At 35.9% G+C, this 16,849-nt stretch overlaps 1 protein-coding gene across 3 annotated transcripts in view; it reads left to right on the top strand.

Moving 5' to 3' along the window:
• The window catches only part of LOC306855039 (polyamine-transporting ATPase 13A3-like), a 40,256-nt gene that overhangs the window by 2,262 nt on the left and 21,145 nt on the right, over nucleotides 1-16,849 (top strand). For all 3 annotated transcript variants that reach the window (XR_013782892.1, XM_079393435.1, XM_079393436.1), the window contains exons 2-5: nucleotides 10,050-10,135; nucleotides 14,637-14,724; nucleotides 14,799-14,972; nucleotides 16,584-16,760. Coding sequence is in view for 2 of the 3 variants with exons in the window: in XM_079393435.1 (XP_079249561.1) it covers nucleotides 14,674-14,724; nucleotides 14,799-14,972; nucleotides 16,584-16,760 (402 nt within the window). In the remaining variant the exon portion in view is untranslated. The remainder of the gene's footprint in view (nucleotides 1-10,049; nucleotides 10,136-14,636; nucleotides 14,725-14,798; nucleotides 14,973-16,583; nucleotides 16,761-16,849) is intronic.

Genomic DNA, 16,849 nt, shown 5'->3' on the forward strand with positions numbered 1-16,849 from the left:
GGGCTGAAGGTATCAGTGTTTTGGATACAGAATGAGTCTGAAGTATATTTGTTTAAAAGTTTGGTGTCAGTATTTTTATTTTATTTCATTTTTATTTTATTTGTATATTTTCGAGAGAGAGGAATTATAGTTTTCTTCTGCTAGCATGCATTGAATTGATCAAAAGTGACAGAAAAGACATTTAAAATGTTACAAAAGATTTCTATTTCAAACAAATGCTATGTATTAAGCAGCACAAGTGTTTTTAACATTCATAATAATAAAAAATCAGCATATTAGAACGATTTCTGAAGAATCATGTGATGCTGAAGACTGAAGTAATGATGCTGAAATTTCAGCTTTTCATCACTGGGATAAATTACATTTAAAAAAAAAAAAAAAAAGTTATTTTAAATGATGCTGATATTTCACAAGAACTACCATTTTACCGTAGTTTCATTAAAAGAAATGTAGCTTTTTTAAAAAAAACCTTACTGACCTCCAAACTTTTAAATGGTAGAACAGGAGAGAAGAATGTGACTCAGCTGGTCAATGTTGCTTAAGTTTCCTTTGATATGAAAAGAGAGAAATTCTAATTTAACAGGATAAAAAGGTTTGCATTTATTTGACTGCAGAGGTCAAGTGTAGCGTTGCAATACAGACATGAATGTATGTTGTTAAGATGTGGTTTATAAGGGGTAGGAGGGTTCACAACAGCTTTCAAAACATTGCAACACTTGTGTGGAGTGTAAATATTATGATTTGCATGGCTCAAAAAAGCATTAAATGTTAGTGAATCTTTAGCTAAGAGATATGATCAGCATAGAACCGAATGTGGATCGCTTTGAATGAAGTGACTGACTGTTACTCATTTAAAATGAGTTATACTCCAGGGTTATATCTTTGACATGGTGACTTGGATAAACTGGAATTCAGAAGTTTGTCCGTGTGGTTTTGCTGTCAAGTCCCGAAGAGCTTTGAGGTGATGCCGAGATTACTCAGAGAATACTTTTAGCAGACGCGCTCTAAGACAACAGCGTATGACAGAAAGTCTGCCAGTGTTGAATCAGAGCTGAAGTGTGGCATATCGTGACATGGTGCAAGTCCCTTGTGCAGATTTCTGAGTGTTTGCTCTCAGAATCCTCGACGGCAGTGGAATAGTCAAGACTTTTCTAGCCATCCGTATGCGGTTTACCTAAAATAAGCCCCACAAAAAAACCACTCTGTTCATGGGAGGTGCGATAAAAGACGCTGGATTAAAATAGTAACTGATGTAGAATTTGGTACCAAAGTGTGAACCAAAACCACAGATTACAGCCAAAAATGGGAAACAAGACTTGAAGAGAAACTGTTTTAATTTATTTATTTCAGTCAGAGTGGCTAACGTAAGATAGTATGACAGCTAGAATTTGATTTTATTTCAATTAGAATTATTTTAATAAGACAGACTCGTGTAAGAGGGTCTGGCGGCTAGATTATTTTATTTTTGCTTTATTTTCATGATATAAATGCTCTCTCTTTATCTTTTTATTGTCAGTGTACCAAGTCTTCATTTGTGTTTGCTAGACCTTATATATTTCCGGATTGATAAAGGTTGTTTACTGCAGCTAAAATCAGAAGGATCAAACTTTTATGAAGGGTAGTTTACTGTGATACTTTGAAACAGACAGAATTATGTATAAAATCATAATCTCTTGAATTTCCTTAGTTTTTTCTTTCCCAAGCGACATTGACAATGGGAGTTGCTAATTCAAGACCATGTGGCTAGATTCTGGTCCCCTTTTCTGTTTGATCTTTTTGTTTTTACGCTTCTTTCTCGATGGGTAGGCTACACCTCTGTGCTCCTTTTTTTTCTTTTTTTTTTTTTTTTTTCTTCTCCAGTCTTATTAAATGGGCCGATGCCATCATCCTCAGCTATGAAGTCAACCGTAGTACAAGAAAAGCCTTGATATCTTGCATAAAAGGGTCTTGGGATGCATGTGAATCTTAAATTTTGGTAGTAAATTTTAATGGACTTCGATAATTGCTAAAGGAGAAGACAAAACAAACTTTCCAGGTATGCTTGGCTTTATTTATCTCGCACTTACTTTAAATATTATATGAATGATGTTGTGTTTGTTTTTCTTATTTTTGGTTTTACACATTTGAAGACACTAAACCATCACATCAGAACCATCTTAAGCAGGTTCACATTCTGTGAGAATTTCTCCTGGTCAAGAGCTTTGAAGTGTAAGGAGATTGTCCTTTTTTCTTTCCTCCTTTCACTACTTTGATCATACTTTTTTGACCCGAGTTATTGACCACGATCGGATTAGAGGATTTTTTTCCTGTGCTGTCCTTGACTACAGAAGAATCACTTCAAAAATGCTTGAGAAAAGCACTCGTTTGATGTTCTCTAGATCCTGAATGATGGCAAGAAATGTGTCCATGAATTAGTGAAGTAGTCAAGCTGCTTTGCCCTGTTGGTGTTTGAGATTCAATTGTTTTTCAAAGGTTTTTAGTTTTTTTTCAGTAAGCTTATTAGAGGATGTTGAAGCATATTTCCTATTAGTTATATTGAATATTAAGGCTAACGTTTAATGTATGAAAAATAATTGCAGACCTGAAAGAAGTATTTCAGAAACTAAAAGCACAATTCCAGTAAAACATGCACTTATTCCAGTATTTTCTGCCAAAATAATGTAGTTACTACCAATTTATTTTTTTACAGGTTGTACAGTAAATTCATAATTTTTATGGACTTTCCATCAAATGTTCAAAATAGGGATGTGCAACAGCGATCGATTACTCAACCATGACAGCGATGATCGATCATGAAAACGATGATCATGGAAAAAAAAAATCTGATTGGTTATAGCAGCACTTTGGGCGGCACCCTGAGCTCTGATTGTTTAGCTTGCAACAGCATGTGGTTCAAAGTATACAGGTACATCTCAGAAAATTAGAATATGGTGAAAAAGTTCTGTTTTTCTTGTAACTTATTTCAAAAAGTTAAACTTTCATATATTACATTGTTTTGTTTTAATTTTGATGATTAGAGCTTACAGTTAATGAAAGTCAAAAATCAGTATCTCAAAATATTAGGAGGATATTAGGTAGGAAAAGGTGCACAAGAGTCTCCACGCTCAGACGTCTTCAGGAAAAGGGCTACCAAGCCACTTCTGAAACAGAAACATTGTCAGAAGCATCTTACCTGGGCTAAGGAGAAAAAGAGCTGGACTGTTGCTCAGTGGTCCAAAGTCCTCTTTTCAGATAAAAGTAAATTTTGTTTTTCATTTGGAAATCAATGTCTGGAGTCTGGAGGAAGACTGGAGAGGCACAGAATCCAAGCTGCTTGAAGTCCAGTGTGAAGTTTCCGAAGTCAGTGAGGATTTGGGATGCTGTGATGTCTGTTGGTGTTGGTCCATTGTGTTTTATCAAGTCCAGAGTCAATGCACCCGTCTACCAAGAGATTTTGGAGCACTTTATGCTTCCATCTGCTGACAAGCTTTATGGAGATGCTGATTTCCTTTTCCAGCAGGACTTTAGCACCTGTCCACAGTGCCAAAATCACTTCCAAGTGGTTTGCTGACCATGATATCACTGTGCTTGATTGGCCAGTCAGCATGCCTGACTTTATCCCCATATGGAATCTATGGGATATTTTCAAGATAAAGATGAGAAACAGTCGATCCAACAATACAGACGAGCTGAAGGCTCAATAGTGCCTCAGCAGAGCCACAGGCTGATCGCTTCCATGCCACACCTCACTGATGCTGGAGCTTGTGCTAAAGGAGCCCCGACCAAGGATTGAGTGCATAAATGAACATACTTTAAAGAACTTGAACTTTTCTGCTTTGCAAATCCTTTTTTTGATTGATCTTAGGAAATATTCTAACATTTTGAGATACTGGATTTTTGACTTCCATGAGCTGTAAGCTCTAATCATCAAAATTAAAACAAAAAAACTTTTGAAGTGTTTTACTTTACATGTAATGAATCTAGAATATATGAATGTTTAATTTTTTTTTCACCATATTCTAATTTTCTGAGATGTACCTGTAGACTAGGGGTGGGCGATATGGAAAAAATATCATATCACAATTGTTTTTTAGAAATATCACGATTCACGATTCTTTGTCATGTTGGTTTTACTATTTTGGTTTTACAAGTTTTCTGAGCATTACAGCCAAACTAGAAAGACAAAGATGCATGGCAGATATTTAGGCCAAAGTGGGCGAAGATAAAGTTTTTCAGTCCAGAATACTGAGTGATTTTCTCTGAGTTTTGTTGTTTTGTTAACGTTAAATTAATAGTTCCCCCAAAAATAAATATTCTGTCATGTTTTATTTTTATACCATCATTTACTCAAAAGTTGTTTTAAAACTGAATGAGTTTCTTTCTTCTGCTGAACATAAATGCTATTTTGAAGAAGGTGGAAAACCAAACAGTTGCTGGTCCTCAGTGACTTCCATAGGATTTTTCTTTCCTGCTATCAAAGTCAGTGTGGACCAGCAACTGTTTGGTTACCCTCATTCAAGAAATTAATAGAGGTTTGGGACAACATGTGAGTGAGTAAATAATGACAGAAATTAAATTTTAGGGTGAACTATCCCTTTAATGACAGACAGCAAGTTTAGTGTCCTGTCCCTTTAAGAGCTGCACGCATCTAATATACAGGCATGCATCCGTTTCTCTCTTAACCATTTACTTTCATTTTAGAGATAACCAACTGAGTCTGTATGTAAACCTTGTGTGTTTTGACAGTATTAGCGCAAAAGATAAGTTAGTTGAGTAATCAGGCGCTGTTAGACAGGCTTTTTAGTGCGCGTGCTTCAGGTGTATGCGCTCAGATAAAGCGCACGTCAGACCAGCGCGCGAATGAAACATTTAACCAGCAAGGCTTGTGTGCAAATAATGTACTTTTGCGATCGCAAATAAGTGCAGTGTCCTGTCAGAGTAACTCTACTGCTGTATGTCGTGTTGTACAGTATATAGAGACGGAGGCACCAGAACTGTATTTGACATAATGTTTGTCTGTTTTCCAAGTTGTTGTTATATAATCTATATAGAAATAACATTTTACTTGTTTGTAACTTATATGGCCACTCAGACCACTGACTTGTGAGATAATGTGCTTAACATAACGCTGGATGGTTTCTATTCTCCGTCTCCGGCAAAGTCCCTTTTTTAAACAGTCTTTGCTCTCGAGTACATTTGAGCGTATTATCTTAATTTACTCAGTCCCTCAAATCACCACATCATGATAAATTACTTTTATGACCAGATGCACATTTTTCCAAGAATACATTAAACAATTCTCAGTCCGGTTGAAGCATATTAAACTCAACACAACAACGTAATCCTGATAGAATAGGAACAAAGCCATGAATCAGCTCTTGTTTAATATGTATTTCCCAGGGCACATTGTACAACGTACATTTACTCCATCACATTAATGCAAAGGAGAGCAAATAGAAAATACAACATTACTTTAATAATAATAGCGGGGAAAAAATCACGTGGAGAATTAAACAACCTTGTATTTGTGATGACCCAAGCTGACCAAACAGTTAATTGTGAAATGTTTGCGCTTTGTAGAGTACAGTACTGGCAGTTCAAGCATTTTCATAGGATCTAATTTATAAAAAAAAAGACTTTGATTCTCGAATTCATTCTTGTTTAGTACGGCCGCTGTTGTCACCGGAAAAAACTTTTACCCTGCAAGCACCAATCCGGAAGCCAGAAACACGGAAGTGTGAAAAAGGCTAATTAATCATTTTTGAAACCTATCGATGATCAAAATAAGAAATTGCCAAAAATGCCCAACCCTAGTTCAAAATTGCCTTTCCCTCAATTTTTAAAATGACAGCTACTATAATTCCATGATAACAAACTTTGGAATATCATGTGAATACAATTTTATATGAATATTGTGGTAATTGTTCAGTACCATGATATGTATTTGGTGTCATCACTGTACAGTCGTACTACTACCACAATATTTATGGGATTGGATTTTATTACAGTTTTTAAGAGTTTTATAGGCTGTTTCGGTTCACCGTCCAAAATTGACATCTGTCATCCACAAAGCAATCTCTGATCTCATTATAAAATGTTGTGGTGTGTTTTTATGTTCGAAGTTGAAGATAGGCTGATGAGAAAAATTAGGGAATATGATGTTTTTTTTACCGAAAAAGGGAATTTGTAACGTAATGAATTAAATCAGTGTTTAGGCATTCATTTCTTTTTATAACAGTCCTTGTAGGTCAACTTAACAACTTACCAGCTTGTTTTATGAAGTCTTATTTGGATTGCATTTATCTGCAAGCTTTTTTCATGTAACTTTAATTTTTTCTCACCATGATCTCCTTTTTCCTGCTCAGTTTTATCTTTATGATTCCAGACTAAATCATGCAACCAAACACACCTTTATTGTGACACATTAACTCAGAGGTTAACTCCATTGTTTTGGCCATGTAATTATTAAACCCTTACTGTTGATCTTACCGCTTATCAGTGAATATGCCATGAGACTGTTCCGTCACTAGTCTGAAGTATTTTCCTCCTAAACATTTGAACCCAGTGATACTGGAGTCGTGCTGTCTAAAAAGAGGAGTAGAATTCAGGTCAAAGCGATGGTGACCCAATGCAATGGGGAAAAAAAACTGAATCAAGAAAGCACATTAAACCCAAAACGTGACTGCAGTTGAATACTTTTTCCTCTGAAGGCTTCCATGAATTATCACGAGGGCCGTCAGTAGGTCATTGCTCATTGTTAGCTCATGTCTTCGAGTGGGGTGTGGGGTGTTTTCACTTCTGGAAAGCGAGACCATGTCTGACTTCTGAAACTGCTTGTGTTTCAAAGGGTTCCTGTGAAACTGCTTGCAAACAGAGCTACCTGCAGAATGCTGACTCAGCGGTTGCAGCACGCTCAGAAAACTTAAAAATCGATCCGCAGGGATGGCAGAAAGGCGTGCATGTAGGACGAGTTTGTCAGACAGGCCTTGTGAAATCTAGCTGGCAGACTTTCTTACCTGAAGCTTGTTAAAAAAAGTTTTTAAAAATACGTTTTTATTGACCTTTTTCCACTTTTATTGAGAAGAAATCTGAACATGGAAAGAAAGAGGAGGAACAAGTTATTTGATGGACTAGATTCAAAATGACCGCATGAGTAATAGTAGCCATGTCAAAGCAGTAACTAAATCAGCATACTATCATCTCAAAAACATTGCAAGAATTAGATGTTTTGTTTCCAGTCAAGACTTGGAAAAACTTGTTCATGCCTTTATCACCAGCAGGCTGGATTACTGTAATGGTCTCCTCACCGGCCTTCCAAAGAAGACCATTAGACAGCTGCAGCTCATCCAGAACACTGCTGCCAAGATTATGACTAGAACCAGAACATCTGAGCATATCACACCAGTCCTCAGGTCCTTACACTGGCTTCCAGTTACATTTAGGATTGATTTTAAAGTACTTTTACTCGTTTATAAGTCACTCAATGGCCTAGGACCTAAATACATTGCAGATATGCTCATGAATATAAACCTAACAGACCACTCAGATCATTAGGATCAAGTCGGTTAGAAACAGCAAGGGTTCACACTACGGCTGAAACGATTCCTCGAGTAATTCGAATACAAAAAATCGAGGCAGATTATGTGCTTCGAAGATTTGTTTAGTCCATTTACTAGGGATGCACTGAATTTTCGGCCGCCGAAGATATATGCCGCACCGTTGTTGTATTTGGCGTAAATCAGTGTTCAGGTTTCACTCTCCTCCAGCCGTCATCACTGCGCCGTGTGATGCTCCGCTCAATATTCCGCTCTATGAATGTGCATTCTGCTCATTTAACGCTCATGCTCACCGGAAAAGCTAAGTCCGCTCAAATAATGCACCGACAAGAAATTTCTATGTAGTATTGTTCCTGCTTGCAGTAGCGCTACTGTGCTGACATGCTGTAGTACAGCTGTACTGGGCAACCCTGGTTAAATCTGCTTCACTGATCTGCTTCTGCTACGCTCTGCTCACATGCGCTGATAATAATAGCTTTGCCAGGGTTTTTATATTTTTATACATGTTTGCTTGATATTTCTTTTCAAAGAATCACCATTTCTATTAATTTCCCACTGATTTACGCGATCTGATGAGCATTAACTCCTATTATGCGATCATATCTCTGTATGAATGAATGGCAGAGACGCGCGTTTTCCTTTACCATACACATACATACACACGCACACACACGCACACACACTGAAGCGGTGATTTCAGCGGCTGCCGTCTCAATGAGGACATAAACACACAAACAACATCTCCAGAACTGAACTGAGAGTCACTTCATGAGTGTTTTAAGGTTTCATTTGAGTAAAACTAGCTTCATATCATACACACAGAAATGTAAAGGTATTCACGGCAACCCTTCAAAATAAAAATCCAGTTTAATTTGAAGATATTGCAGCAGAAATATATTTGTTTAGCAGAATGTACATACTACCATTACTAAAATTATGAAAACTTTACTTGTTAAGGAATGATCACACAACATTTCTTCCATGTTTTAATTTTAATAGTAAATCCCCTTTGTTTGCCAAAAAGTAAAATTTTCACTAATATAAAGATAAATTAAATTAATGTTTTATGCCTTCATTTGAGAACCAGATACACAACACAGAATTTTTGAGGAAAAAGAAAACATTTCATAAGGCTATTTTAAGAATAAATAACAATAAAACATTAGGTGAGAGAAAATAAAACATAACTTTATAATTGTCATTTTCTTTAATCATAGCTATAAATATTAAAACACCTAAAATATGTTGCGTTTTAAAGTGTTTGTTTCAGCCAGTTGATGGGTGGCTACATTGTGTCCACATGATCAGGATGGTACCACCTTCCACAATTAGTCAACAACAGTTATGTCTGATTCTGTCGCATAGAACTGAATAAAAATAATACATTGATATTTAATATTAATATATTTTCTGTCCAGTTTTCTTTAAATAAAAGTGTGGTTATTTTATTGGTTTGTGTTTTTTAAATTCTGTGTCATTAAAATTTGAGTTAAATTAAAAAGTCTTAAAATTACTTTGTAATAATTTATTTATTTTATTAAATAATATAAAGCAGTTTCGGTTTTCGACCAAACACATCCAGAATTCTCAGTTTCGGCCCAGAATTTTCATTTCGGTGCATCCCTACCATTTACTGTAACTGCATACGGAGCACTGTTTGCAACTACATGCTCCTTTAAAGGATTGCACACACACACACACACACACACACACACACACACACACCTTCTAAGGCTTATGTCATGCCTGAGCTGTAGTTAGGCTGAAACTTGAAAGTTAAGTTGCACATTGTTTAGGTTTTATTATTTTTTTTATTACTATTATTTTGATTTATGTTGAGTTTTAGGTTATACTATGTTTACCTTTTTAAAGTAATTTGAAATAGATTTTTATATATTTGTATTTGCATTTTAAATGTAATATGGCAATTTTTTAATATGCAATTTCAGCAATAAAAATGTGAAATTTTCTAAAAATGAAACAAATTACTTGTTCATTTACAGAGACCTGTCTTATTTTCTCTTGTATATTTAGTATTGCTCTTTAGTAAAGAAAAAGTACTTCTTATCCGAATACTCGATTAATCGATGGGATTTTCGGTGGAATACTCGATTACCAAAATATTCGATAGCTACAGAGTCAGATGTTCTGAATAACGCACTCATCATGATATCAATTTTCTTGTGGGCTTTATGCTGCGCTGTTGGCGTTTTTGTGAGCTGCGGCTTATTTCTATTTTTCAAATTGCCAGTATACCAGCCAGACACTGTTTGATTTGTTAATGTACAAACAGAGACCTTTTCTATATCATTTCTTCAGTGTTTTTGTTCAGACGTTTAAATCCAAGAAAGTCACTTTAATGTTTTCTCTCACTGTGAGCTGCTTCGAAACACTCTGTAAATCTTTCAAAATGTTCTTCACATTTGAGAGAGCTGCAGAATTCTTCCATTAAAAGACTGAAGGCTGTGTGATTCATGGAGTTTAATTAAGATTTCCTCTTTTGTTTTCTCTTAGGAGTCCAGGTCTGCAGTGAAAGAGCGTAAAAGAGATTGAAGGGAAGTGAAGTGATTGCCCAGGGCCACAGCGCCCAGAATCTGAAGGTAAGGGAATGTTGCGGTGTTCAAAATCACCTTCCTTTTGATTCATTTTCTGCTGCCCCTTTCCTATACAACAAAAGCAAATTATAGTAAACTGGAGCTGTCCAGTTCCCCCAAAAAGTGTGGTTATATAATCACTATTGATTTGGATATACTTTACTATAAAAAAAAGTTTTTCAGTCAAAAATTGAACGACTGAATGATGTATAAGTTGATTTTACATAAAGTCCGTTTTAGGCCATTCACTATGAATAAGTTGAAACGGCTTGAAATATCAGGTTTGATGGTGAGGATCCAGCTAACATGCTGTAGAATTGTACTTAACCTTTTCAGTTTACTCAACAAACCAATGCAAGTTAGGCAGCTTAATTTATAAGCAAGCTTTCTTAGCTTAATGACACAAGGAAAACGCATTATTTTTTAGTTGGAACTTGTATTATGTTTGGAAGAATTGCTTAATATTGGAGAGATATATTGATTGATTTTGTGTATTTAATTGTGCATGCTCATTTTTACCTTAAGATAACCTTCAATGTTAATCTTTAAAGATGTAATTTAATTTAAATGTATTATTATTATAAAATAACGGTTAAATGCTACCTTTAGCAAATCTCAAAATGAAAATATATTTTTTCATACAGGCAGTGACTAATGTTGTGATGTTAAAACCGAAGCTAGACATTTACAATGATTTCCATCTAGTTTTTTATTTAAAAAATTAAAAAGTTACTTTACTAGTTACTTGAAAAAAGTAATATTACGTAACTCGCGTTACTTGTAATGCGTTACCGCCGACACTGGCTACGAGAATCCTTTAGTGCTCAAAGATGTCAGATGGACTATTTTAACAATGTCGTTGCTACCTTTCTGGGCCTTGAACCTGACAGTTCCATTGCTGTCTATGGAGGGATCAGAAAGCTCTCGGATTTCATCAGAAATATCTTAATTTGTGTTCCGAAAATAAACAAACGTCTTACAGGTTTGGAGCAACATGAGGGTGAGTAATTAATGACAGAATTTTCATTTTTGGTGAACTGACCCTTTAAGATGATCTTTTTGCTGTCAGTTGAACCTGGCTGGGTTGGTAGCCAAAAAAAAAAAAAGTGTCTTCTAAATGACTGCGTGCATACTTGCATGACAAATTGACATGGGTTGGGTAAATAGGCCTGTCAGGTTTATGACTGCAGTGTTTCCTTGCATTCATAGTATAGTGTGCTCAAGAGGAAGTTAAAAAAGTGCGGCATGTTGCACTTGCGATTTGCGTATAAATTGTAGCCAAGAACCGAATGTGGCCATATAGCGGCTGCTCCTGAAAGGGAAAATGGTAGGAAGGGTCGGTCCTGAATTAGGTTTCCCCTTTCTTTGGTGTGTTGTACGGGTGCGGGGGGCTGATAAGATCAGGGCCTGTGGCAGAGGGCAGGGAACAGTGAGCAGGGCATGACCACTGACACCCGACTGCCTAACACACACACTTTCCCTGTTTACTGCCATGCTACCTCCCTGCTGCCCTATTGTTGAGGTGACCACACCAGCACGGTGCTGGTTTCCTCCCTGCCGTCCCCTCCGAGCAACACGCTGGAGCTTGGTTCCAAAACCTAGTGAGTGGCCTTCTAGGGAAGCATCCTAACCATCATGCAAACCTCATAATAACTAATCTGGAATGCTCTCAGTTGGCAGCCACTCCACATTTCTCATGTATAGGTAGCTTCTTTTTTTTTTCTCCAGCATTTGCATTGTTCACAATGCTTATAGTTCCCTTAAAGTGCTGTCTATGTAGGGAGCTCACTACTCAGTCTACCTCAGTACCTTTGGAGCCTTATCAGAAGATAAATGTTTCTGATGTGCATATAATGTCAGGGATTTTTTTTATTGGTGTCTGAATGCTCAGCGTGATCTTACCCTCTCTTAAGTACAAGCTGTTTGATTGGCTCGGAGGCTGACCAATAGTAGAGCAGAGCATGTAGATGGAAAGTATTTGGTCATTTTTACTGGCTAAAACTAGTGTGAAGAAGAGCTTCTGCTACACTCTGATTGGCCAGGGGGAGGATTAATGAGAACACAAAAGTTTTTTAAAAGTCTTTATGGCATTTTCATTGTACATTTTTCAAATTATTGTTTATGAATCAATCTCACAAAGAAATGTCTACATATTTCACCCAAATTTAGATTTTGAATTGAAAATTTTCAAATCAATTGTTCAAAATGTGAAAAAAATAAAAAAATAAATTAAATGCATAAATTCAATAAAATTGTAAAAAAATGATATTGCTTGTTTTTCTGCAGGAGTGAAGAAGAAACGTATGACCATCATGATTTGGTGATTAAATTAACAATATTTTAATAATTTAAGCGCAGTTTCCTCCTAAATTTTTACTGTATTATGTTATTATAAAATGGTCAAATTATTGCATTTTGTTACTGTATTATGAGATCAAATAAATCCACCTTTCCTCCTTGAAATCATAACCAGGTAGAAGCAGTAAAACAAATTACTTCAATGTATAAATATATATATTTTAGAAATTAGAAAAATTTTACTTTTTACCTTACATAATGAGTTTTTTTTTCCTCTAACGGTTTGTATTAAATGTTTTGTATTAAATTTAAATGTTCTGAAAATAATATTATGATGCAAAAAATCATAATTCTAAAATAGACTATTTTTATTTTAGGATGTCAAGCCTCACTAGATGAAGCCTTACAAGAATCAAGATGATTGTCATATTGAATAAATGGGTAAATATTGTAAATTACGAGTAAATGCTTATTACACGGGAGGGAAAAGCCATCATTTATGGCCAAGACTTTGTTCAGCTGGTGATTTGTAGTGAGAATGACGGGATTGTGCTAGTTCGTCTTATGATTATGAGAGCTGGGAAGAGCCTTTTGAATGACTGAGCCCAGTGTTTTTCTCTGATTTCCTTCTGTTTCCTCTGCAGAGAGCTTTGGTTACACATACACACAGCTCGCTGTACATTCCTGTCAATCTTCAAGACAACTGCACTTGCACACAGTCATGAAATATTTAACCATTAATCTCTCTCATCTTCAATGATTGCATCCGAGGTCCAAAATTAACACCCAGTCAGCACCAAATAAGAATTAAAAAGGGACTTTGGTGAGCAAATAAACTTGCCAGTTGGGTGGTAACTTTTGAATTAAAGTTGAATTTGAATTGTAAGAATGATAGTTTGACCCTTATAATGTAAGTAATGGGAGCAGTTCAGTTTCAAAGTCTGCTGGAAACATTGTAACTCGGACATCTTTGAACTGTATTCTAGATAAATGTTCTAGGCTTTAAAGAAAGAAAGTGCATGCATACACTACATGATGTAGGTTAAACTACTGCGTGAGCACATTTAGAGTTCATGTCAATTAAAACACATTTACATTTCTCCCTAAATTCAAGGTAAAGGGGCAAAAATTCCCTTTGTATGACTTTTATATTTATATCTCGTGATATAGTTAATATCACATATAAATGGCGTTTCCTCAATTTCAGCACGATTTTGCGTCTTTGAGTAACATGACTGTGTTTCCTTACTGAATCAATCAGTCATTTGAACAAATCATTTGAATGAATGAGTCAATGGGCCCTATCATACAACCGGCGCAATGAGGTGCCAGGCGCAACGCAAGTGTTTTTTGCTAGTGTCAGCATGACGCATTTATCATTTTCATGTCCTGCGCCACGTTGTTTAGATTCAAGATTATTATTCGTCACATACACAATTATACAAATATATAGTTTAAATAGCAAATGCATTCGCGCCCATGGGCGTGCTGGTGTGTTCTGGAAAAGGTGTGTTCAGGTGCATTGTTGGCTCGTTGCTATTCTGAAACCTGGTCTAAAGTCAATGGCACAATATTTTTTTTGTTATTTATAGAGCGCGTTAGTAAGGGGGTTATTTTAACATGAATATAGCCTTTGCTGATGTGAATGAATTATTTATTAAAAACCCGCAATCTAAAAACAGTGTTTTAATATAAGGGAAATTTAATATGATGATTAAACGTTACTAATAAATTTTTATATGAAACCAATAAGGTGATAGGAAATAATTATGACTAGTAAGTTTTAAACCATTTCAACCATTGGTAGGTAAAAATGAATTATTAGCCTTTTGTGCAAAAAAAAAAAAGAATCTCTTTCTGCAATTTTTATTTTTATTTTATTTTTTTTAAATCATGTGTTTGATTGTCAAATTGTCTCAATGGTTTTCCAGCTGTTGTCTGACTCTCATGTGTGTCTGGGAACACTCTCAGCATGGCTCTCAGCTGTAGCGCTCAGGATCGTGACTCACAGGAAGTTCTTCTCAGAGTGTTTGTGTGCGCATGATTGTGTGTCATCTCAGGTCAGCTGGTTGTCAATACAATCCAATGGTATAACAGCTGTTGTTGGGCCTCACACAATTCTTACTGTGCTACACACACACACACTCTCTCTCTCTCTCTCTCTCTCTCTCTCTCTTAGCGTGTGATCTCTGTGTGTGTGTGTGTGCAGGAGAGCAGCAGTTATCCAGGCAGGACTAAATATCAGGATGGAGAAGGAAGATCTGAAGATTGTCAACAAGGGTTTGGAGGATGAGATGGTATGCTGCTTCTTCTGTTTTTTTGCCCTTTTTTTCTCTTATAAAGCACATGAGCTGATTTTCATTCTGTCCAGGAGCTGCGAGGGTATCGGCTGTGCCGATGGAAGCTGGTTCTGTTGGGTTTGGGTGGTCTCTGTACGGGTGGTTTTCTCTTCCTGCTGCTCTATTGGATGCCTGAATGGTGCGTGAAGGCCACCTGCACACGGACCACCGTCAGAGATGCAGACGTCGCCCTCTTACGAAGCACCGTATGTATTAAACCTCAAGAAAACTTTTTGGGCTCTCTTACACCTCACATTAACATGTCTTTTGTATCGGTATAGTATCTGGATGCGCTTAGATGTCTTAGATCAGTTGATAATTAGTTTTCAGATATTGGCTATAAACTGATAAATGGTCAATTTTTTTAATTCTGTGCTGTTTTGTGTAATTTTTGGACAGTATATAAACAGGGTTGGAAAGATTACTTTGGAAATGTAATGGGTTACAGATTACAAGTTACCCTGTGTAAAATGTAATAAGAATTGTAACCATTTCAATTACTTTATTAATCTAACTAATTACATTTGACTACTTTTTGATTACTTTTCTAAATTCTAAAACTGTTAATCATTTTTAATCATTTAAAGCAATCAGGATTAACCAGTAGTACTCAACACTGATTACTGTCAGACTTCATCTTTTAAATTAAGATTGTAAAAATTGAATTTTAAAGCACAGCCACCACAAAATCAGACATACTTTAAGATCATTCTGAGGTTAAAAACTGATTTAAAATCATAGATATAGTTTAATAATAGCTATGATACTGTTTTTGAAATCAAATGTTCACGTAACTATGACAGGAAACACAGGCATCTAACAATGCCTTGGTAAAACAGTTACTCTTAAAAAATAAAGCATACATAAATCCAAATCGGAAATTAAACAGTTATCGAATATGTCCTATTCTGTGTGTTAAACTCCTGAAACACTGGTGTCTCATATTTTAGAGCAGGCAGTGCAATTTGGGAAAGAAATCAATCAACTCTGTGTGAAATATTCAGATGTAATCATTAACATTTTCATAAGTAACTGTAATTTAATTACACATTTTTTTCTCAATAGCTGTAACTGATTAGTTACATTTATTTTGCATTTAAATTAGATAATTCTGTTACATTTAACTAGTTACTCCTCAACACTGTATACGCTATTTTGTATATTATACATTTTTATTTTTGTTCTGTTTTATAGATATCATTAAATATTAAAATATTAGTTTAATAAAAAGACAGGAATTTCCCTAAACGATGAATAAATAAATTTAATGCACTAATAAATGATGTATAGCAAAACATTACAAAAAATATTTTCATGTTAATACCAGGATTAAATGCTCCTTCGCGTGAAATTTCACACCTTTTGCTTAGTCAGCGCACATCTTTCTGCCTGATTTCATATAGGAGAGTTCAAGAACACTAAATATGTCAAATGCTTCATCTTTATGTTCTTTCAGATTTTAGTATTAAGACTTTATAGACTTTAAGAATTACATAATGCTTCAGATGTCATGTTGTTCAGTAGTAGATAACCCTCAGCTCTGAGGCAGATAGTTTGTGAATGGCTGCCAGCCATAATTATAGTGCAGTGGTATGCTGTAAATCTGTTTGTGTTGTAACATGAATGCTAGCAATTGATTGTCACTTGAAACACCTTTTTTTTTTTTAGCCAATCATCACTTTGGAATTCTTTAATGTTGGTGTGTAATGGTACAGTTTGTGTTCCATTACAATGCTAAGTTTTCTAATTTGTCTGCAACCTTTTTTTCATTTAAATGTTTTTTGTCCTTCATAATCCGTTTGTGTGTTTGTCCATAGGACGAGTTCAAGCGGTGGTTTCGAGCAAGGATTCGGATAATGCTGGCCCCTGGGAAGGGCCCTTATGACAACCCGGCCTCTCAAACCGCCTCCCCTCAGGCCAATGACCACGCCCTCAACCCCTCTGACTCCGCCCCTGGGAAAATCACCAGGAATCCAGAGGACCAGCATGTGCCGGTATCATCCGCATCAAATCCATCCCATCCTTCCCATATAGTTCAATTCTGCATTTCCACAAATTCTATTTGCAAACCATATAGTTAGGC

Source organism: Barbus barbus, assembly GCF_936440315.1.
Source record: "Barbus barbus genome assembly, chromosome: 35".
Taxonomy (NCBI): Eukaryota; Metazoa; Chordata; class Actinopteri; order Cypriniformes; family Cyprinidae; genus Barbus; species Barbus barbus.